Here is a 24,220-nt window from a genome sequence, read left to right on the forward strand (position 1 = left end):
ACCCTATCTTTTAATAAAAGTAATTTTCTTATTAAGCAGAAGCTTACTCAATAAATTAATAATCTGGACTTCAGCAAAAGTGTCCTGGAATGACCCAGGTGTCAAAGTAGTAATCTTATATCTGTAGTGCCGATATTTGTTTTTTAATCCTGCATTAATACAATACTTTGCATTCATTTTACATGTCAAAGACCAGCAATAATTTAATCTCTTTAATAATTATGTCTGCAAATTAATATACTTATATTAAGGAATTACACTTAAGTATAAATATATGTATATTTCTGTGTGTGTATGTGTGTGGTTTATCAGTAATGTTGTAAAATTAGCAGTATTAGAAAGGGACAATGTTTGGAGAATGTGTCTGGACAGAGAAGCTATTATGAGGAAATGATTGTAAACCTTTAGTTTTCTTATCTTAATTACCTGTTAAAGATGACATCAAAGGCTTTCAATATGTAGATCTCTTCCTGGAGATGTGTGCTATCGGCAGCTAGTGTACAGATTCTTATTATTTCAGCTGCAAGGTGGAGAATCGGAGAGATATTAGAACATATTTCAGTCAACTCATGCAGCAAATATCCTGTAAGATATATTCCCCTCCCCTTGTATAGGAAGGCAATCATAATTAACTCGTAATGCAGCAGATAGCTAACATTCAGACCGACTGTCACAACTTATGGTTTAGAGGTTTGACTGATAGGCATCAAATATTTATGCTGTCAAATTAGATTAGACTGTCTTCATATCAACAATTTGCATCATTGGAGACATTATAAAAGTACATTAATTCTATTTATATGATTCAGTGCATTAATGCATCATTGAGGTTCCGTCATGAGACAAAATGTGCTCTAGTTCACCCGTACCACAATGGGTTGTAATTTGGCTCACATACAGGTTACTGTCAACAATTTAGTTACTTTTGCATCATAAAATATTTTTATTTGTTATAGATGACTAATTTATAGATTGATAGATTATTAGTATATTTACTGTGAAAGGTCTTACTTGGAGAAGTAAACTTAGTTTATATCGTTTTATTGAATCATCAGAATTGCAGGAACATTTAGCTAATGCACACTACGTCAGAAAAAGTAGTATATTAGTTTTCATACGGTTGAAATTTTTCATTGCATTAAAAGTCAATACTGGTGATTATAAATGTATTAATAGGAAAACAACGTATACATACTTTTTTTCTTAATTGTAATATTTGAAGAAAAAAATTCTTTTACTTTATAGCTATGATAAATTGTGGAAGAAAATGTTTCAACATGGGGAAAGTTCTTTTTTTTAAATTGAGCAGAGTGCACAAAGTATATATAATTTTATCCCATGTTTACCCCTTTATCACGTGGATATGACTCATTGGATAAATTTTTCATAATCCACAGTTGTGACGTCACAATGGTTTTTGCGTTAGCGCGATGAAGTAAAATAAAGTGGAGTCCTATATAAAACAGTGTAAAACATTGGTTGTGAAGTATTAAACATGTGATAAAAAGAATCTCCCATGATTTGTAGTTGGATATGACTTTTATCCAACTCGGTGTGTGCTTTTATCCCCTCGCCAAGGCTCGGGGATAAAAAACACACAACTCGTTGGATAAAAATCATATCCAACTACAAATCATGGGAGATCCTATATATATAAAGTGACTGTAATCATACTTATTTTTACGTGTGGGATTAATTTATGCTTTAATGTATGTGGTCACAATTAAATTGTACGAGAAACTTGTCACAGCCTACTTAAAGTACATACAAAGTGAGTCGAAGAAATTCGCATAATTTTCTACCCATGGATTGAGCAGAAATCACAATTCTGTGGAATAATAACTCCATGAAAAAAGGTACATTTACACTATGTATTTTTTTTGCTTGCAGTATCCATTGCTTCCATAAAAGAAGTCAGAGGTGGAAAAACCACAGAGGCCCTGAAGAATAAGGAAATAGCAGGGATTTATCAAGATGAGTGTGCTTTCTCTATCATCTTTGGTGAGGACTTTGAATCCATGGATCTCATTGCTAATACTCCAGATGAAGCCAATATATGGATTACTGGACTCACATGTCTCATCAACACAAGTGCCAAAACCGGAACACGTAAGGACAGAGTTTCACTTTAACAAGAAGTAGAAAGGGGGGTCAAATTTTTGTGGATGTTTATTTTTGGGAAGATGGTTAAATTAAGAAAGAACATAGTTTTTGCATTCTTGGTCCTAATTTTGTAGGATTTTATATATAAATATATCCTATTATCTGTGCTCCATGAAGTAACATGTCTACCCCAAATAAAGGGGGAAGAGTTAATTTAAATCATTTTGTATGATAGAAATATTTGGATATATATTTTTATACATATGATACAACATCAGTATGGTAGTAGTGTACAAAGGTCAGTTAAAAAAATGCTATTTATAGTCCAGTTCTTTAAATGCAGGCATATGGTAATTGCATATATATATACTGGTACAATATTTTGTTACATAGATAACACATTGTAGGAATAACATTGCTTGTAAACTAAGATGCCTATCCTAAAGTCAGCTTGTATTAAGAGATGAGGAAAAACAATTTTATATCAGGAAATCATTTACATTTTATGTTTTTTATAGTCCTTATTATGCTAGCTCCCAAAGCCAAAATTCCAATACAAAAAAGATAGTTCAATACTGCTTCATGCACCTAGTCTTATCTAGGTTCCAGAGCAGTGCCATTCTCCATCGACTCTTGGTCTTTTGGATGTTTTAATTGCTTCTGAAGATGCTCTCAGGATCTCCAGTGTAAACACTGGTGTGAGCACAATGTTGACTCTCTGTCTGATGATAAAATATGACAAGGAGATAAAGCCGACAACTCAGGACAGTCAACTACTGACAGCCCTGGCTGATTCATTTCCTCTTGACAAAGTCATAAGTTTCCAGGATGATAATTGTTAGTTTCCTTTATTGAGGTATAAACAAACCACAGCTCGTAACAATGTGCAGTTTTATTATAAAGAGCTGCGTGCCCAACTCCTGGTTGTACACATAATCATTTTGTTGTTGTTTGTATATAAATAAATGGAAAACTGTGCAGCTTGGAGACATGATACGCAAATCAAAATAATTAGAAAATGCTCGGGTTTATAGGGTACCAAAAGGTGCCATAATGGTGTTGTTCTAGATAGGGAACTAAATTAAAATTTGTACTCTCGTGTATATATAATTTTACCATAATTGTTACATTAAGTGCATATATCTTTCAGAAATTGTAAAAATTATGTCACTTCATTTCAGAGAAATGCAAAGGTTGATTTCACAATAACAGTGTTTTCTGTTCATAATTACATATTGTATGAGTTCAACAATTGTGACAGAGTTGTTGATTTCTATGTAGCTATTTAAAAGTGAATCTATGTTTGATAATTGGAGAGGAAAATTTAACTTCAGTCAGCTGTGTATTATAGCGACCATTTGTCTCATTAAGAGGGAAGAAGATCGAGATCTCAGTCCATCTTTGCCTGCAGTTATAAATTTTTCATTATTTGTAAATCAGCTAAGCATGCATACAACTATAAGGCATGACAATTGAAATTAATTTTTCTTTTATCTTTCCAGCCCCTGAAGCCATTGAAGAAATGCAACAAATGAGAGATTCATATCCTTTGTTTAGTGCTAATTTATTTTATGTACTAGATACCTTTCATGTTATATTTCAAACAAAGTTATTTGTACATACAGGTATATATATTTTTAGTTCATTTCCTCAAATAAGATATATAAATACCAGGTAAGTTCCTGTAAAATCATTTCCCTAATAATGGAACACTGGTTGAATTACCAGTCAGTTTGAACATTAAAAATATCAGTCAGGAAAAAAATAAAACATTATAAAAAGCAACAATGTTGCAAGAAATTCATGTTCAGGTGATATATTGATACTGTTTGCCGCTATGGATCAACTAGTGTGATTAACTTGTATATCACAAAGATTCAGTAGAAGCTGTTTGGGTGTAAAACTGTCATATGCCAATGAACTGCCAAGATAGCATCTTCTAAGACATTGAACTGGATGAGGTTGCATTTTCTTTCAGTAAATACCAAAATAAAAAGGTTTCTTTAGAATATTGAAAGAAGAAAACACACCTATATAGCTAATGCATCCATCAAGTGATGATTTTTTTTTAGCAATTTATTCTTAATTTTCAACAAACGTTTGCCAATATCTTTAATGTGTTTTATTATTTTTGCTAATGTATATTATGATTTTACCAGGAATATTAAGTGCATTTCTCAATTTTTTTTTCCCTTTCACAATTTTAGCTTTGATCACAGGATGTTCATGAGAAGATTTTAAGAAATAGTTGTGTACTGTTAATTTTGAGCTGTTTTTGCTACAGTTTACAAATCTTTAGACTGTAGCAAAAGGAATTAGATATATATAGAATAGCATTTTCTATGATGTTTGGAATTTTTATTTTTGCACAATAGAAGATTTCAAGAGCATTATAATTTGATGAATCTATCAATACCTTGGACTTTTAAAAGATGGTAACATGCTTATATTTACGTCACACTGAACATTCAAACAGTGATATAGACTGTGTACATGTATGTCACACCTGAACAAGGGATAGCAGAGGAAAATCGAGTTAAGTTGGTGCAAATGTTGTTTCCTATGACCATGTATGTCATCTCATTGCTCTTCATTAACAACTGAAAATTCGAGCTATCGATAGAAATGTCTCATTCAAAAGCATTCATTTTTGAAATTTGTTTTTCTTTTTTTAAATTTCCCTTTGAACTCTTTTTTTTTTTTTTTTTTAAATTTTTTTTAAAAATTCCCCTTCTAAATAGGACATCACAAATGTTTCACATACCAGAATAAACTAAGTCATAAAAGCTTTACATCTAACAAAGTATGCAGCATTTATACTTTAGATCAATTGCTTTTAAAGGATTAAAGCATATAATTATATATATATATATTCAAAGAAAATTAGTTTGTTGCATTATAAAACTTATTGATGATTATTTATACAATTTTTTCTGTATATAAGGTGCCAAGTAATGCATAACTAAAATAAATTCACATCTGATGTGCATTATCTGAAATGATTTGAATATTTTGTGTTAAGTGAGAGTCATTATACATGTTTGAGAATTTTTTTAAACAAAATTTTAATAAAATTCAAGCTTGAGTAATTCTTTCTTCTATATAATATTCAATTATTAGTTTACTAGATAAAATCAATGTTGATATGCCTGTTTTCAGATATTGATATAATAAATCTACTGAAGGAAAAATTATCAACCTTAACTCAATAATCACATGGCTACAGGAAATGTTTGAAACTGAGGCTAGCCAATCAGCAGGGACTCTGGACGAAAAGGGTGTGGTCAATTTAGTCGCCAAACTCAATAGCAATATTGCCACAGCTAGAGTCCAACAAAAAGTCAAGGTAGGTTCCCCATAAAAATACAGTCAAACCTCATTATCTCAAACTTCAAATTTCTAGATATCCAGCATTTGAGATACTGAGGTTAAAATACATAGAGAAAAAGTGGTTGGAGCTTCCAGTTTACTTGAGAAGTCCATTGTATCCTAGATATCCAGATGCCAAAGTTTAACTCATATATTCTGCAGCCAGGAAATGCTTATTTATATAAAGATGATTTATGGCTACTAAGCTACTACTCAATGCAATGAATTTAGAAATATTTGTACATATGGATACAATTGTTTTCCAAAGGATTATATTCTCTAATGACCAATATATGCCCCCCCCCCCCCCCCCCCCCGTAAAACTTTGATGGAGAAGTCTATGATTTATTTTTAAACCAAGTGGATATCCACAGACTTGAAAGCATAACCTATTTTTCAACAGCGATGATGTCATATATTAAATATTACGTCAAGAAGATGACGAAAATTCACTATTTCAATGATTTTGAGAGAGAAAGGTATATTTGACGTCAATGTTTTGATTAAATGTTGTGGAGTGCAGATTTGCCCCAGCTCAATCTTTTGATATAATGTGCAGAATTATAATGTTACTGAAATATGTGAATATTGTTCTTGGGCAAGCTTGCGCTTGGTAAATTCTATACTTAAAATTGAACAAATTTTGTCCAATTTGTCCTCTTTCTTGAAAGAAATGGAAAATACGAATAGTTTGTTACGCACATTACAGAAAAAAGAATTATAGGTCTCCCCTTTATGTGTTAGTAATAAATACATAGAATCAAAGACTTAAGAGATGGGCTGTTATTTAAAAATAGATTTTTTTTTCATGATACTGAAACATTGAGAGAGAGAGAGAGAAACTATTAATTATTCTGCACTGTAAACAAGTTATATCTAAGGGCTGAAAATTTTTTATGCCCTAGTAATGGAAGAATTGGGGAGCATATTGGTTTTGGTCTGTCTATCTGTGTAAGTGTTTTCACAAAAAAACTTTGCCCATATCTTTTGAACGGTTGGTGCTAGGGCCTTCATATTTCATATGTGTATTCCTTGTAACAAGACCTTTCTTTGGGTATCAATATATTTGACCTCTTGACCTTGGAATTTTACATACTTTTGCAAAATTTTACAGAACTCTAACCTTGGTCATAACTTGATCAGATCGGTTAGGGCTGTTATATTTTATGTGTATATTCCATTTGACCTTTCTTTTGGTACTTATATTTCTGAGCTATTGACCTTGACCTTGGAGTATGACCTATTTTTGGAAAAACTTTAACCTTGGCTTTAGTTTTTAAATGGTTGGTAGCTTACTAAGACTTTCATACTTCACATGTATATATTCCTTGTGACAAAGGCTTTTTTGGGTACCAATATTTTTAATCTTAACCTTGACCTTTGAGTATGACTGCCTTGGCCTCGAGTTGCCATACAGGGGCATGAGTGTTCACAAACAAATTTTGTTCTAAAATAGTCTTAGATCTTCTGTGAAAATCTATGGCTTTTGCAAGAAAATGTGATAAAAGTGAACAAAGACATCCTCATAAATTTGTTAAGCTAATATTGTTAGAGGAAGAGAAAAAAAGGACACACAGTTACTGAGGGAATACAGTGTGTCTAGCATTAGTTAAGGTTATTACAAGATGTGTTGCTTCATGAAAAGGGTAAGTGTCTTGTGATTTGTTTATCTGGCATGTCATTTTTAGATGGATAAGGAAGAATTTTAAGGCTATTGATTAGTATTGAATTAAAGCCATATTCCATGGGGGTGTTATCGAATTTTAGTATCCCGAATTTTTGCTGAAGCAAGATGATTTTCGATAAAAATCATTAAAGAAGATATTTCATGACCTTCTGATGATAAAAAAATGTCTCTATTTGTTTCAGTACTCTCATGTAGAATTAAGAAATGTAAATAATAGGGAGTATTTTGTCTGTAATTCTGTCTTTCATCTCAGGAAGGACCAAGAAAATCTATTGATTTTTTTGCAGGCAAAAGGTTCAATTTCTTAACTTATAACAAAGATTATTATTGGTGTTTGTGGTAATTAAAGCAAGTAAAAAAGAAATGTATTTACATCATAATATATATAAGGTAAATTTACATGTTAACCCAGCTGTGCGTATATCGATTCTTCAACATCCAGTAACTTGCAAGTGAATATGAAGGAAGAATTTAAGATTGTATATAATTAAAAGTATATTGCTGATAAAGTGATAAGATGTAAAATAGAAAGTGTTTATAATGTTTAATTCAACTTTTATTAATTTTTTTACCCCCCCCCCCCCCCCCCCACACACACACACACAAAAAAACACTTTCAGCCAAAGATGTTCAATAAAATGTGTGGCATATATTCTACTTAATTGCACGAAATCGGTAAACTATTATATGTTGAAGAATCACTTTGTACAAAGTTCAGATAACCTATAATTCTGCATAAAATGAGCCATGAACATCCCAGGTCTGGTTAATTACAAGGAGTCCTTTTGTTCTGCTGTGTCCATATCACTATGGATTATTGATGAACATCAGGAATTCTAATGATTGGTTATTATAAATGTAAGAGGTCAAAGATCAAATGGAATTTGTCCTGACGAAAGTAATTTGCCACAAGTTTGAATATTAAGCAGTTTTTCAAGTTAATTAAGTGTGATTAAGGTTAAGGGTAGATCTTGATGGCCCTGAAATTCTCCCAGAAGTCAATTCAATCTTCTTGCATAAATTCCTTGCATATCTTGCATATAGCATGTCAAATGTCCTCTTTGAGTTTCCTGATTCTCTCCATATGCTGATACTTTTGCAATGTGGAGAGCAACAATAATCTGTTTATAGGTTCCCCAATGATAAACATTTCTAGGTTTATCTGTGTTCTTCTGCATGATGCATATTTCTAGAATATGATATTGACATTGGATGACATTGGAGATATATTTGAATAAAGTCTGCAGTCCATTCATATGTTGGATGTATTTTTCCTCTCATTACAGTATAAATATATCTAAGAGTGAAAGATAAACGTACCATGAAATAAATTTTAAAAAAGTGCTTTTGTCACAAGAAATGAATTTATTGTTCAATTGTTAATGATATGATACATGTAACTCGGTTTTATAAATATTGGGTTAGTAATGATGAGTTGTATTCATGCAGATTTATTTAAATTTTCTACACTGGCCAATTGCACTGAAATGCTTTTTTATGTGCTGAATTATGTATCTTTAAAAGTTTTCAATTCGTTAAGTTTATTATATTATGTAACATTTTCCATCTATTACAGGTTTTCCAAGTGTGTTTTGCATCCTGAATAAACATTTGTAATTTCCTTTAAGACACCTTAGCCAAATATTCAAGTTCGCTCAATTCTTTCCTGTGTCAAGCATTTTACATGTTTTTTTCTCTTCTTTTTTCCCTCAAAAATTGATCTATGTTCTCTCATTGAACTAATGTCACATATTATATTCCTCTAGTGGTCCTGACAAAGTCTTTAAAAAAACTTTCTGAAGAGATTGAAAATTTTCAGAAATCACCAAGGCTTCTTAAATATTGCTGGTGACCTTTTTTTATGTACATTAAACATATGTTAAAGAATATGATTATGTTTTTGCAGGCATGTTTTGCATTTGAATCCTATTGCTATTTAATTATTATAGAAAAATATATTCCTGCATTTTTATTCCATGTCCACAATTTAAGAGCACATATTTATTACATATTAAATGCTGTTAAGGTTGACTATGGTACTTTGGCTCATGGTAATAATTGTATTTTAGTGATATTGTTTTTTATTTGTCTTTGACAGGAAATTGAATTAAACAGAGTTGAGTCTGCTGAAAGAGGGAGGTTGAACAGTGAAGAATTTATTAGCCTTTTTAAGGATGTTTCAACTCGACATGAAATTTACTTTCTATTAGTACGGTAGGTGTCTGGTACATATATAAAGATTAAATATGACAAGAGTGCCACTTCAGATAACAGAATAGCTTTAAATGGATGGGGGATATACTCTGTTAATTGTCTGTCCTAATGAAGTTTTGTGAAGACATTGTTTGAGCCCTTTCATCAGTGTGTCCCTCTTTTAAAGAATGTTGAGTGAGACATAAATTTGCAAGTCTTGAATGGAGTGAATTTAAGTTTTCATGATATGCTTATGCCTAAATATCATTGTGACTCAAGGCCATATTTTTAGAAAAATCAAAGGTCAAGGTCAGTGTAATGTTGAAATCATTTTGCCTTAAGTATCCATGACATATTGTTGTCTTATGGTCATTTCTCAATGAGAAAGGTCAATGGAAAATGAAATGTTATTTTCTTTTTGCTATAACTTGTAACCATTAAGACAAGAATTAACACAGTTTTAAGGTTATTGTTTTCAAAAACCCAGGCAAGTGTTATAATCCTGGTTCAAGGCCATGTCTTAAAGGTCAAAGCCATTTAAAAAGGAAAGTGCTCAGGTCTTTAGATTTTGTCAGTGCAATAGATATTTAATCATTTTATAAAATGTAGTCACCCGTGTTTTTTAACCATTACATTAGATATGATCTTAATTGAAAGACATATAGTGACAACCAAGTGTCTGCTAGGAAAGGGGTGGGGGCATTATATCTTATGCCACAAGTTTTAATCCATTTCCAGTCCTTGTAGGGCCATGAGGAATGGATGCATTAAAAGGGGAGGGGTGAGAGCTCAAAGACATCAATTATTGTCCACAGAAAAAAAAATAACAGCTTGATGAGGAGTGTATGGATACCAAGTTCTGTGTTGTTGTTGCCTTAATAATCAACACTTGGCACACATTACAGAATTTTACATGTCATTTTGTAGCTATAGTACCAGCCAAATTCTTAAACATGATATCTTAATAAGTGTGGATATTTAAGCATCTTTACCCCCTCAGACTTTTCTATGTAGAAAGCTTACTTTATATAAGAGATAATGATTGCTGAACTAATTGCTGATGATTGATTAACACATTAGATCTTTTTACTTCATGCTGCTTATTGAGCCATTGGGCAACATGGGCTATTAAAAGCCTTATCACGCTCGTAAAAGGCATGATAGCAGTGTTTGGACCATTGATGGAATATTGGGCATCATTGGGATGTTGGATCAATATAGGAATGGTAGCTCAGACATTGTTATCAAGTCAGATTCTTAGAACAAAGTTACCTTTAGGGTTCAGTTTAATGAAATAGAAATTGATGAATAATGTTACAATTGGGGGTGTTAGATCTACAGGAAATGTAGATTTATTATATTACATAACTTGATTTTTATTATTGAATGAAAGGATCATTCAGAAACAAAAAACAAATCCCCTTCCCCCAAAATCACAACATACTGGTACTTGTCCAAGCAAAAAATATACATCAGGGCTAGACAAATAGCATTGCCCGACGCCTGGGACAACCAATTTTGTTTGGCGGGCAAGTTATTTGATAAGTGGTACCTGCCCACGGGCGAGTGCTTCTCCAGTTAACAAAAAATCAAATGTTGTTTGTTTTACTGCTGTTGAAATGTAAGGAATCACAATAGAGCACCTGTTTTCGCTGCTGTTGACCACTTCATCGAACACTCGGTCAGAACTCCTCTAGAATTTTATGTGTAGTTAAAATATACACAAGACGTAAAACATAGCAGCTATCGATTCCATATCAAAAAAGTTGAAGAGGATTTTTAGAGCTTTATAGGTACATGTATTGTCAAAATGTAACATTCATGCAGTGAATACAAACGTTTTCTACTGATATTAAAATTAGAGCTGTTGACTGACGATCATACACAGAAAGTCACGATAGGCATGCAGTGGTGGTTTTCAAAATGAAATACTGCATAATATTTTTTGTTTTCAATTAAATGATTGCTCATTATTTTTAAATTAAAAAAAAGGGAATACCTCATCAAAGAATTTTGAAGAAAATAGAATGAAACTTGGACTTTATTAATACCCCGAAAATACGTAAAGAAATCTGAATCTTAAATGTAAAATTTTACTACTAAAACATGTAATGTAAAATAATGTATGCGTATTAATTCTAATGTGCATTTTAATTCTAATGCTTGATATTCATATGCCTTGCAATTGGAAATCATCAAATGATTTGGCGTCTTCATTTTTTTTTTCTCTTTGTGTATTTTTTGGATGCTAAAGTAATACAGAGAAATGTTTAAATTATGTACATGTATATAGATATACCCATTGCACAAGCTAGGAAATCTCCTTGGAACAACAATTACCCCTTAATTTTTCCCTGGAAGAATAAATTGATTTTGGGTCTAATTTAGTCCCCATGTAGTGTATCAATTGAGAAATAATTTTAATATAAACGATAATGCTTTAATTTTGTGTTGATTAAGAAAAAGGTGGGACAAGCATATTGTTTGGTAGGACAAGTAATTTTACGATGGTAACCTGTCCGAGGGCAAGTACTGAAAAATTCTATTTGTCTACCCCTGTACGTGCAGTCATGTGTATCATGGCAGTAGCTGTGTTGATCACATTTTACAATTGCTTTCTTTTTAATTTAAAGTACAGGTACTGTGGAATCATCAGTGTTCGTGGGGGATCATTTTCCTGGATTTCGTGGTTCAACCTTATCCACGAATTCACATCCCCAGGAACATTTATTTTTCAACATATTTATTCATCAAATCTTCTGTATGTACAAGTTACCAATGAAATTACATCCCCACAAACTAACCAACAAAATTTTGTTTGCCCACGAACATTGACCCCCCCATGAATTAAAATGATTCCACAGTATAGGACAAACTGCAATGAAAGGCAAAAAATAGCAAGATGTATAATTCAGTGTTTCCTTTTCCTATAAAGAAAATATATTAGGGCAACTATCTCATAGATTCACCGTAAGGAATGTAATATTTGTAGGGCTATGTTGGATAAGTATATCATGAGGAATATAATATTTTCAGTAATTTGTTGTATAGATATGCCATGGAGAGTTAAGCATTTAAGAATAAACTATGTCATATAGGTATGCCATGAAGAATATAATATTTTGAGGACTATGTTGTAGGTATGCCAGCAATACAGACTACCTCACCACAGATGACCTACTTCTATTTTTAGAAGCAGAGCAAGGAGTAAGTACAGTTCACATTTACATACTTACATACGATTGCCTTGTGTCTTGTTAAGCTCATTTTGTCATTCAAATTATGCTGAAATTTATTCATTCATAATTAATGGCTACTGCGTTACACAAAAATTTTCATTTCTGCAGTAAGACTGGTGAACTTTATGAAAAGTAATTTAACACCAGAAATGGATTTCTGTGGGACTACAGTGACCACAATATATGGCGGTAGCTTAAGGTCTCTACTTCCTTAATGATAGTGGGAGGCAAATTGAGAAAATTGAATCATTAGATAAATGGCAGAAAATTTTGGCATTGTTTTCAACAAAAGACTGAAAAATCCATTACCTCTTCCAGTAGGAAGTGCTGATTAATCCCAAGTCAATGATGTAAAATAAATTGAGATGAAATTTCAGATGATGGTTATAGCAAAGTAATGTTGCTTTATTTTTTTTTTTTTTAAACATTTTACTCTTTTTAACTTTACTTGTATTCTCATGTTGTAATCTGCTTTTTTTTTCATTTAAAATTGATTTTAATTTAATTTCCAAAGTGCTATGGTAAAATTCCTACTACCTTCTTTAGAAAATTAATTGCATATGGACTCCACTTCAATAAAGAATTCCCAGTACTGTGAACTGAATAGGAATTAATTTCATTACAGGCATTGTGAGATCTTTCTGTATAAAGTCTGTTGCCATCAATCAAAATAATGTTATATTAGGAGAAGAGAAAAATCCATTCTCTCATAATTGCTGATCAAAGAGCTGGTTTTTATACCCCCGCTCCGAAGGAGAGGGGGATATACTGTTTTACTCTTGTGTGTCTGTCTGTTTGTGTGTCTGTGTGTGTGTGTGTCTGTCCGTAACAAATTTTCGTCGCAGTTTTCTCAGCAACTACTCATCGCACATGCTTGAAATTTTAGCACACTTTTTGTCTAGGCATGCCATATGGTCGGAGACATTTTTACACAAATCTGATGTCAACTTCCTGTTTATCCGTGCATCTGTCCGTAACAAATTTTCGTCACAGTTTTCTCATTAGCTACTGACATTGCATATGCTTGAAATTTTAGCACACTCTTTGCCTAGGCATGCCATATGGTGGGATTATTTTTTTATACAAATCTGATGTCAACTTCCTGTTTATCCGTGCATCTGTCTTTAACAAATTTTCCTTGCAGTTTTCTCGGCAACTACTCATTGCTGATGCTTGAAATTTTAGCACATTCTTTGTCTAGGATTGCTATATGGTAAGATTCATTTTTGTACAAATCTTATGTCAACTTCCTGTTTATCCATGCATCTGTCCATACCAAATTTCTCAGCAACTACTCATTGCATGTGCTTGAAACTTTAGCACACTCTTTTTCTGGGCATGCCATATGGTGGGATTCATGAGAGCATATATTCACATCAGAGCGGGGGTATTACTAGTGAGCATTGGCTCACAGACTTCTTGTTTTTTTCCTTCAGGTAAAATCTTCAATATCCTTAAATAAAAAGAAAGAAAAAAAGAAATGAGCTGTTCATACATATACCCATTGTGCATTATTAATAAATTTCATTTCTTTAACAATCATCTAAATAAACAAAGCAAACAAGATTATTCATTTGGTATAATACTGAGTACATTGTATGGTTTCTTGGGTGTATATGACATTGGTTAAAAAGTAGGTGATCTGCATTGCAAATCAACCACAGAGGAGTCATTTTTCCTGGTCATCATGAGCTTCATTGTGAATGGACAGAAAAAATTTTCTTTGTGCAGGAGCTGATATTTACAGTGTGTCTTTGTAGTATATGCTATGAATATCATTAGCTTTTTTATCATTTACTTATGATACATTGACCTTAAGGAAAATAAATCCTTGCTTAGTAAACATCTTGTTTGTGTGACTTATTTTCAGATGCAAAGAGTGACGAAAGACAAATGTATTGATATAATCAATAGGTTTGAACCCTCAAAAGACGGGAGAAAGAAAGGGCAGTTAGGAATAGATGGTGAGTTAATTGAACAAACAGGAAATGACTGTCAATTACAAGTTAAATTACATCCAGTGGTCTAGCCATGATAGAAAATATAAGGAGGGAAACATTATTTATTGCAGAAAGCAGAATTGTGGGTGGGGTGGGGTTATTCCCCTTTAGCATGCTCACACTGTGTACCCTTTGTTTATAGACTAAGTATTTTTTACCTCTTCATTCCTTAAAACTCCACTATTGACATAAAGGAAAAGTAATCACAAATTATAAAGAATGAAGACCTTTATTCTCCTAGAAATTAACCTCTTACAGATCAGCTGAGGAGATGAAATGAAAATTTAAATGGTGTGGTCTAGCTGACTAGATTTGATTAGTGGTTTTGCAAGGAGATTTCTTTTCTATGGAAATCTAAATACCAGTCTGAACTTCTTTTTTTCTTTTTATATTAATTTGTTAGGTGACATTAATAGATATTAAATGCTATTGCTACATGCAATGCATTGTATTTTTTTTCAATATGAAAAGAATATTATGTAATATATATTTGTAATTAAATTGAACTTTGGTTTTATATAGACAGTAAATTTATCCTGCAGAAAAGAAAAAAAAAATCTGCACACCATGCATGTGATTTTCCTATCGTACCTTCAGACAACCCTTCAATGTTTAATTTGTGTATCTCCAGTCAAATAGTGATTGAATTTATTTTGGATAATTTGCAGGATTCACAGATTATTTGCTGTCTGAGGAATGTGATATATTTGATCCTGACCAGAACAAAATTTGTGAGGACATGAACCAACCTTTGAGTCATTACTTAATTGCCAGCTCGCACAATACGTAAGTACAAGGAACCCCAATCAGAACCTATATCTTGATTCAACTCCATCAGAAGCCCAGTGCTTGTTAAGGATGATAGATGTTTTTTGGTCCAAAAAGTGGAAGAGACGCTCATGTTTAGCTGATGAGGAATTAGGTTTGTCTCTCCAAAGAACACAGAGAAAACTGTTATGAGACCCTGAATAAGGAAATAAGCAAATTCTTTTTTTGTAAGCTTCCTCTTTAGGGAATTCATTACAAATTCTGATGTGAGGACTTAATGGTATGGTATTAATAGATGTAGAGTGATGACAAATTACTCTGAAAAAGAGAATAGACATCAAAATTGAAAGATGAGAATTATATCAGGGTCCCTGTTATTATGGTGTCAAGAGATTTTTTCCTCAAATGATGTTTTAAGAGGAATATTGTCCATGTCCAATGGGTTTGAAATTCCTATCAATCTAGATTTCAATTAATATATTAATAGAAATAAATATAAATTTTACATTATTAGTATATTTACAGGCTTAATGCAAATAAAAATAATAAATGACTACTTCATTCTTTTCTTATGTATAAAGATTTTTTTTTTAAATTTGTATTATATTTGTTTTGTTTTTTTTCTGTTCAGGTATCTTATGAAAGACCAGTTGCAAGGTCCGTCTAGTGTTGAGGCTTATATACGTGCCCTTACGAAAGGATGTCGCTGTGTGGAACGTAAGTAGTATATACGTTCCTAGTGAGAAAAAAGGGGCGTCAGATGTAAGCTTAAATATGTGCCATTACCATAAGATGTAAGCTTAGATATGTGCCATTACCATAAGATGTAAGCTTAGATATGTGGCAATACCATAAAATGTAAGCTTAGATATGTGCCATTACTATGGGATGCTGCAATGTGGAATGTAGTTTATAACATACATAGCTACACAGAGTGGGTGGCCTATGAGGTATGGAATCTTATGTATCTGCCATTACTGTCAGCTATTGCTTCTTGGAATATCAGTAGTTTATTCTATAAGAGAGAGAGAGAAAGAGAGGGGGGTGGAGGCTCCATACTTGTATGACCTTACTTGTATGTCCCTACTAAATTAATATCTCTATGTAGAAGTGTCAGTTAAGTTTGAATAGTGAGAGAGAGGGGAAAAAAAAGGAAAGAGAGAATATCAGAAAAAAGGTATTTTGAAGGCCAGAGAATCTTGTTCATATACATGCAGGCAAATTATTTTGAAATCCTGGGATATGAAAGTTTTTACTGGGACAGTATTATACATCATTACGGAGTGGTGGGAAAATGTTACTGGTAATTAGTACATTCTATTTGAGGATGAAGTGCCTTAGATGTTCACATGGTGATATAACTACATCACCAGAGTGTACTTACATCTTTGCATTGTTAAAAATGTATGAATGGTAAATGCAATTGTGATGGGCTATTCACAGTCACTTTACACATGATTAAAGGCAAAGATGTTGAATGTAGCTGTAATGGGGTGGGGGGATGATTAGGTTTTGCCTGCAGTGCAAAGTAACACTTTGATCACTTCACTTGGTGTCTGTTAGTCTGTCTGTGACACCCCCATTTTCTTATGAACCTATGAGAGGAAAAATAAGGGATCTAATATATATATTACATATGTTTTACTTGACCTCAGGGCTTAAATAAAAGGCTTACTATCTTTTTGACATTAATCTTGAATTTTGTGTAACTTTGAGGAAAAGAAAACCTTTTTTTTTAACCTGTGAGAGGTAAGGCTGTGATATTTATAAATCGCAGTCCAATGTCACATGACCTTTTTAAAAAAATTTAATACATTAGTTTTTGACCATGTGCTGTGGAATTATTGCCTTTTTGGCCTTATTTTAAAAAATAATTAATTCTTCTCTTATACCTTTGAAATTGCAAAAGGTCAAGTTTTGATATTTAGCATGTATATAGACTTTATAGAGTGTTTTATGGAGTGCTGTGACCTTGAACTTTAACACACTTTAAAAGAGAGGGAGTTATGCCCTGCCTTTGATGTTTAAAATGTTTTTCACTCCTTAGCAGGTCTTTCAAAAAGAGTTTCTGAAAATGTGATCTTTGACATTTATATTTGTTGGTCTTTGGTTTTTAGGAACATTGTTTCCAGTAAATAATATCCATGCAAACTGCCACTCCTTCTAAAGTTTTGAACCAATTTCAATAAAACTTGGTACACAAGTTTACTACACCAATATATATATAGGATAGATGAGGATTTGATATGCAAGATTTCAATTAAGGACACAGGAAGCAAACAAAGAATTGGTAATTTAGATACATGGATTAGTACATGTATATATTTTTGGCCTTATTTGGGTTGTAAATGATGCATACATGTATATCAAATTTCTAAAATGTCAGGAAATTTTAGACTTTTTTCCTTTCTTTTTGCAATCACCTTTATAAATCTATACAATTTTTTTGTTATCACTTTATAGGGCATTATTGAAAAACTGAATTAAAAGTGGCTAAATTTATTCATTTTACTTATATAAACATAGATCTTTATGATGGCCTTTTTTGCTAAAAACTATCAGAGTTTAATGATCAAATGTGCAACCTTCATCTTAGTCTAGAATAAAACCATGTTTTAAACAATCTTTTACATTTCTTTCAATTTTTACTGGAAAGATAACATCAATTTTGAAACAATCCTAAATGTTGCTTTGCCAGTGATACTATTGTGTGTTCCTTATATAACAATCTAGCTGGCATTTAAAGAGTTAATTCTCTCACATTGTTAGTGCAGTGGCATGGGTTTATTTATCAGTGTACTGTTGCATAAATTCATGCGGAGAGTATTTTTTCAATGCCACTAACTGATGTTTACAGTACTCCCCAGAAAACAGAAATGTAGGGCAAACCGTGTATCTCAGATTTATGATCAGTGTTGATTCAGGCATTGCCAGTTGTTATTTTGGGAATAGAGTGTGAAATCTATCTTTCAGATGTATAAAAGCAGTGACAGAAAGTTCGAGTCTGGGGGTCTAATCATCACAGATCTATGTTATTATGATGAGAAATGTTAGGGGTAATAGGGGATTAATTGTAGGACAACTTGTATCCTATGTTTTCCCCTCCAACACAAGTCTACTTTTGTCAGACAACACATTCCTTTTCCTGATCAGTGTAAAATCAATTTCTTAATTGCCTACAAGTAGTGCAACTGTTGTAAGCTACATTTAAAAAAGTAATTAGCGGTCTGGCTTGGAGGAATATGGACACATTTTACTCAAACTCATTAAAATAAGATGAGCATTTTTTTTTTTCATAGGAATGTCCTTTCTGTACTTATTGAAGAGTCAGTTGTAAGCATATCACACAGGCATTTGTAGTACGCATATCTTTGTGTGTTATATGAACATATGAACTTGCAGAGAACGAATATTGTCATTTCTGCAGGAAGCTTTTAAAAGGTTTAATGCATTCTATAAATGTATGTTCAATATGCATTTCAAAAAGTGTTGAATAAAATTAAGTAAATATTAGATACATGTATTACTGAACATATCTTAATTATTGGAAGGTGTAGAATTAATAAAGTACATGTACATGTATTTGTTTAACATGCTTGAAGTCAAATCAATCACAATGTAAAGACTGTATAATTTGTTTTAGTGGATTGCTGGGATGGACCAAACGATGACCCCATTATTTACCACGGACATACCTTCACCTCAAAGATACAGTTCAAGGCCGTTATTGAAGCCATTAACACTTATGCATTTGAAACCTCTGAGTAAGTTCTCATTTGAAAAAAAATCTCAATCATCTTCTAAATTTAGTTACAAAATAAAGAAAAAGGACAAAAGCAGAACTGAAAATAAAACAGCAGTCTTGGCCTTCTTAATGATAATATTAAAGAAAGTAGTAAAAAGGGAAAAAATCTCCATTTTATGAAAAGCTAAGGAACCTGAGAATTTCAAGGACAGATGTTTTAGTTTGCCTTTAGATTTTTATCATATATGCATGGTGGCCATTAATTGATTTGAGTACATGAGTAACATATGGTGACTATTCTTTGAAATGGAAGTCAATGACAAGCTTTTTAGAACTAAAGGTAAGGAGAAAAGTACTTGAGAGTGTGGTATTGTTTTTCAGGTATCCTGTGATATTGTCAATAGAAAACCATTGTAACATCAAACAGCAGCAGGCGATGGCTGAATACATGACCTCAATATTTGGAGATAAGTTGTGTAGTGAGAGTGTCCCTGAGAACGAGACTTGTCTTCCTTCACCAGACTCTCTCAAAGGAAAAATACTTATCAAGGTAAAATAGGACATAGGATTCCACTTTAAAGTTATGGGATTTCCCAGAGTTTATATTTGTCGGCACATATATATACATTGTAGATCACAAATTTGTGTATGAATCCAAAATTTTTTTAGCTTTAGTGATGAAATTTATGTGATATGCCCCAAAGCAAAAGTTTATAGATTTCTCATATTTATATACATGTACATTAGTTATGAATCCAAGATCATGATGAAGAGTTTGAACCTTTTGTGTGATACAGGGTAAGAAGTTGCCTCCTGACTCAGAGGACGGGTATGTTACAGATGAGGATGAAGGGGCGGAGTCAGACAAGAAGAAAAATAACAAAACCAAGGTTTTCACGTGTTTTAAAAAGATGACTTTCTTGACAATTTGACTTAATAAATGTGCTAATACATGTACAGTATATCAATGTTGAATATTGATGTCTAAGGTTAACATTATTTCTTTGCTTTACTGAAAGTAGAACTTGTTATAGAATTTTAAAATGTTTTGAAATAACATCAAATTCATTGTTAATATTAGATACAAGAAAATGTGAAAGTATATTAGACTAAATTGATTGTGTTACAGGATCACCCAGTGAAGAAGCACAAACTGGCTAAAGAGTTGTCTGACTTGGTGAATTATTGTGTGTCCACTAGATTCCATGACTTCCAACTATCCCAAACAAGTCGTATGTACATTTATATTGGAAATTTACGTTCTTTTTCATATAGATTTAGTTTCTCTAAATATGAGAATGGTGCCTCCCAAATGAAAACAACTAGATATTGATAATTACGGGGCATGGATGAAATATATATAAAGTGCATGATATTGGAGAAAAAAGTAAGTGATAAAAAAATTCCCCCCCATTGATTGATTTCTTAACCTATCAATTATTAAAAATTGCAGAGAAATACTATGAGATGTGTTCATTCAGTGAATCCACTGCCATCAAACTGGCCATGAGTTGTCCTGAGGAGTTTGTAAACCACAATAAGAAGTTCCTGTCACGTATTTATCCCAATGGAATGAGGGTGGACTCCAGTAACTATAACCCACAGGACCTCTGGAATTGTGGGTGTCAGATGGGTGAGTGCGAAGTCGTGAAGTTACTGGGGAGGGGAAAGAAGGGGGGGAAAGGGGGGATTATATACAATAATATGATGACAGGTAATTGAGAGAGGATTGCATTTAATAAAATTAAACAGCAGTATTTTAAAGAAAAAATTATTTCCAATTACTGACAAGTTACATCTTTGGACTTGGCATTTCTTAACAGTTTTTTTAAAGTGATAGAGGAATTTGAATGATAAAGTATTTGAATCTGGAAGAGAAATTGCACATCCATGTATCTATAATCTGTTTTGAAAACTTAATAGCAGAGATGTGTGTGTTTATTACAGTGGCCTTGAATTATCAAACCCATGGTTTAATGATGGATCTATACCATGGATTCTTTCGACGTAATGCTAACTGTGGGTATATTCTAAAGCCAGCAATTATGAGGGAGGAGATTGCGTACTTCAGCGCCAACACAAAAGACGTCATTCCAGGGGTGTCACCTCAAATATTGCACATAAAGGTAAAATGCAAATTTACACTTGATCAGTATGTACTTAAAAACACCTGGATTACAGAATATGTTACATTATGTTTATATGTGTAGGTTATCAGTGGACAGCATTTTCCGAAACCCAAAGGTTCTGGTGCCCGCGGCGATGTCACAGACCCATATGTTACCATAGAGATTTTCGGCATCCCTGCTGACTGTGCAGAAGAGAGGACCAAAACTGTGCCCCATAATGGTGAGTAGGCCAGGACCTTTGTACAGAAAACTTTTTATTACTTTATTTTGGTAGTTTCTTCATCCAGTTAACAATTGATGAACATCAGGGTCACATTTCCCAAAAAAAAAATATATATATATATAAGTTGTAAATCCATTAAAGTTTCATCTAAAAATTCCTCTGGTGTCCAAGTTAAGTTTTACATAAATAAGTAGTTAATGCTACTTTTACCTGTTTTTCTCTTGTAGGATATAGTCCCATATTTGATGAGAGTTTTGAGTTCCAGATTAACCTTCCTGAGCTGGCTTTGGTTCGGTTCGCTGTCTTGGATGACGATTATATCGGTGATGAGTTCATTGGACAGTACACCATTCCTTTTGAATGCATGCAGACAGGTTTGTTCTCTTATTACAATTTACAGGATTTGACATAAGTTTGTCAATACTTCAACAGGAAAATATTGAGCCATATATGATTTAATTTCTATTTAAAATTGGCCCAAAGTTATTTAGCCAACCATAAATTGTAGCTTTGTTAGAATTACCCAGTTTTAAGATTAATCAGTATGGAAAGGGTTTTAGATTAATTAAGATATAAAAATTTGAATACAGAACAGATTTAGATTTAAAAAAAAATTAGGTAAAGATTTCTTTAGGTATGCAGATTTATATTGCAAATTTGAAATATTTTTAAAAAGGTTAATGAAAAAGTTGTTGATATATAAAAAATCGTTTTTCAGGATACAGACATATTCGTTTATGCTCCAATACAGGAGAGGAGATTCCTAACTGCACCTTGTTCATTCATGTGGCAATCACAAACAAACGAGGAGGAGGGGTGAGGGAAATACTTCACATTTAAAGTTTTTTTTTGACCATATTTTATTATTTATGTTACATTAAAAAATTAGGTGGCAGGTGTTACCTTTATGAGCCTTTTGCCATATTGGAGAGGCATAATGAGATTTGTTCTCTCTTGTTCACAATTACGGTATTTTAAAGATTGTGCAGTTCATGAAATTTTTTTCTTTCTGTAGAAGGCACACAAGCGTGGAATGTCGGTGAAGAAGAAAACCAAACGTGATTACACCAGTATGAAGTCAGTGGGAGTGAAAAGCATTGATGAAACATTCAAGGTATGGTGAAAAGGGTAGATTAAATCTTTAGAACATGCTCAACCTTCAGTATTTTGAACTGTTTGATTTAAAGTAGATTAAGCCAATCATTTGTATTATCTGAGAATTTACTTTCTTTTCTGTTTTACCATGCAACAGTGTGGTTCATAAAGGTAGAAATTTGTCAGAAAATATTACACCGCTTTTTCAAGCACTTGAAAAAGAATTATGCAGCATTTTAAAACATTTTGTGGAAGTTGTTGAATAGATATTTGAAATTTTTCCTGTAGGTTGCTATTCAACCACTGCGAGATGGCACAGACCTCAGGGATAATGTACAGATAACTCTAGCTGACTTCAAAGAAACTTGTGGGTTATCTCCTATTGCCAACATCAAACAGTGCTTCCGTTTAATGGGTACCAGGCTATCCAACTCCACTGAGCAGGCTAATCTGACCCTCGTTATGAGAGGGGAGGTAAGGCATGATGCATCACTGATGTTAAAAGCTTTTTATATTCATTCACTCATGTCAGTCTGTTTTTGTTAAAAAAAATTAGATGCTACATAATCATGTATTAAAACATAGTTTTTATGTTTGTATTGCCTGATTGAATCAACTTGTATTAGGGCATCATGTAACCGATCCATCTTGTTTATCCTTTTGTAAATAAAAAACCCTTCAGTCTATTTTATTTGCTCTGACAAATTGTTTACAGATCCATTCTCTTTCCACAAGACCAACAATGGGATATGAAATCCATAATCCTTGAGAGGGCATCTCTGTTTGTTAAGCTAAATGTAAAATGATGAGTATTCATGTACTCAATGCTTCAGAAAGTAGAGCCATGGGGAGTGAGATTCTTCGTCATTATGACTATAATTTATGAGACTGCCCTTTGTTGTTTTAGTATCCAAGCCTAGAAGCTCAAGGCAATCTGCCAGATATTTTGAAGAAAGCCCTCCTCTCCTTTGATGAGGTTTGTGTCCATATCCAGACTTTAAACATGTATTTGATTTGTCATTGTTTTTGTATTTTAAGTATGCTGTACTACAATTTATTGATCTGTAGAGACCTTGGCTAAATTTTTTTTATTCTTTTCTTTCAGTTGGTGGCAGAAATTAAGAATTTACTTGAAAATGCAGACACAGTTTATGAAAGGGTAATTACATGCATGTTTTTAATGTGCTTCCACTGAGGGTATTCCGTTATGTTCTGCAGTCAATAAATATTGAAAGTTGCAAGAACTATTGTAATTCATTACTCTACCAGTGCAAACAAACTTGATGATGGTGGTTTGTGTTTAGGAAGGGGAAGGGAGAGGGGACTATACAGTATAAGCCAGCAGTTATCACAACATTGCCAATATGACTAAAAATCCTCTGTTAATGATTTGAAATGTTTGAAGTGTCATAAGATTTTTTTTTTATCATAGTTACTGCATTGCAAGCGAGCTGGGATGGAGTGGCATGAAGATTTGGAGAATATTTGCCAGCAGTCAGGCCTGAAGGGCAAAAAGTTATCAAAGGTATCATAACACAAAGAGATTTAAATATCTAGATTCTTCTCTGTAGGTTTTATTTGAAATGTAAAGCATTGTTTGTGTAACTCAATACAGTAAATTCTTGTTATCAAACTTAAATATATCAAATTCACAGATAGTGATTTTTTT

General features: G+C 32.7%; 1 protein-coding gene across 1 annotated transcript in view; it reads left to right on the top strand.

Moving 5' to 3' along the window:
- LOC133175943 (inactive phospholipase C-like protein 2) overlaps positions 1-24,220 on the top strand; it is a 43,829-nt gene that overhangs the window by 13,811 nt on the left and 5,798 nt on the right. Inside the window, exons 3-24 of the mRNA XM_061311099.1 lie at positions 1,891-2,109; positions 3,606-3,645; positions 5,320-5,449; positions 9,258-9,373; positions 12,493-12,559; positions 14,462-14,555; positions 15,260-15,377; positions 15,991-16,076; positions 19,003-19,123; positions 19,486-19,654; positions 19,902-19,994; positions 20,234-20,336; positions 20,558-20,737; positions 21,052-21,230; positions 21,315-21,453; positions 21,684-21,830; positions 22,175-22,272; positions 22,472-22,570; positions 22,840-23,025; positions 23,459-23,527; positions 23,657-23,710; positions 23,984-24,076. Of these exons, the coding sequence (XP_061167083.1) occupies positions 1,891-2,109; positions 3,606-3,645; positions 5,320-5,449; positions 9,258-9,373; positions 12,493-12,559; positions 14,462-14,555; positions 15,260-15,377; positions 15,991-16,076; positions 19,003-19,123; positions 19,486-19,654; positions 19,902-19,994; positions 20,234-20,336; positions 20,558-20,737; positions 21,052-21,230; positions 21,315-21,453; positions 21,684-21,830; positions 22,175-22,272; positions 22,472-22,570; positions 22,840-23,025; positions 23,459-23,527; positions 23,657-23,710; positions 23,984-24,076 (2,600 nt within the window). The remainder of the gene's footprint in view (positions 1-1,890; positions 2,110-3,605; positions 3,646-5,319; positions 5,450-9,257; positions 9,374-12,492; positions 12,560-14,461; positions 14,556-15,259; positions 15,378-15,990; positions 16,077-19,002; positions 19,124-19,485; positions 19,655-19,901; positions 19,995-20,233; positions 20,337-20,557; positions 20,738-21,051; positions 21,231-21,314; positions 21,454-21,683; positions 21,831-22,174; positions 22,273-22,471; positions 22,571-22,839; positions 23,026-23,458; positions 23,528-23,656; positions 23,711-23,983; positions 24,077-24,220) is intronic.

Source organism: Saccostrea echinata, unplaced genomic scaffold (genome assembly GCF_033153115.1).
Source record: "Saccostrea echinata isolate AGI-Se365-2 ecotype Australia unplaced genomic scaffold, CSIRO_AGI_Sech_v1 ptg000064l, whole genome shotgun sequence".
NCBI lineage: Eukaryota > Metazoa > Mollusca > Bivalvia > Ostreida > Ostreidae > Saccostrea > Saccostrea echinata.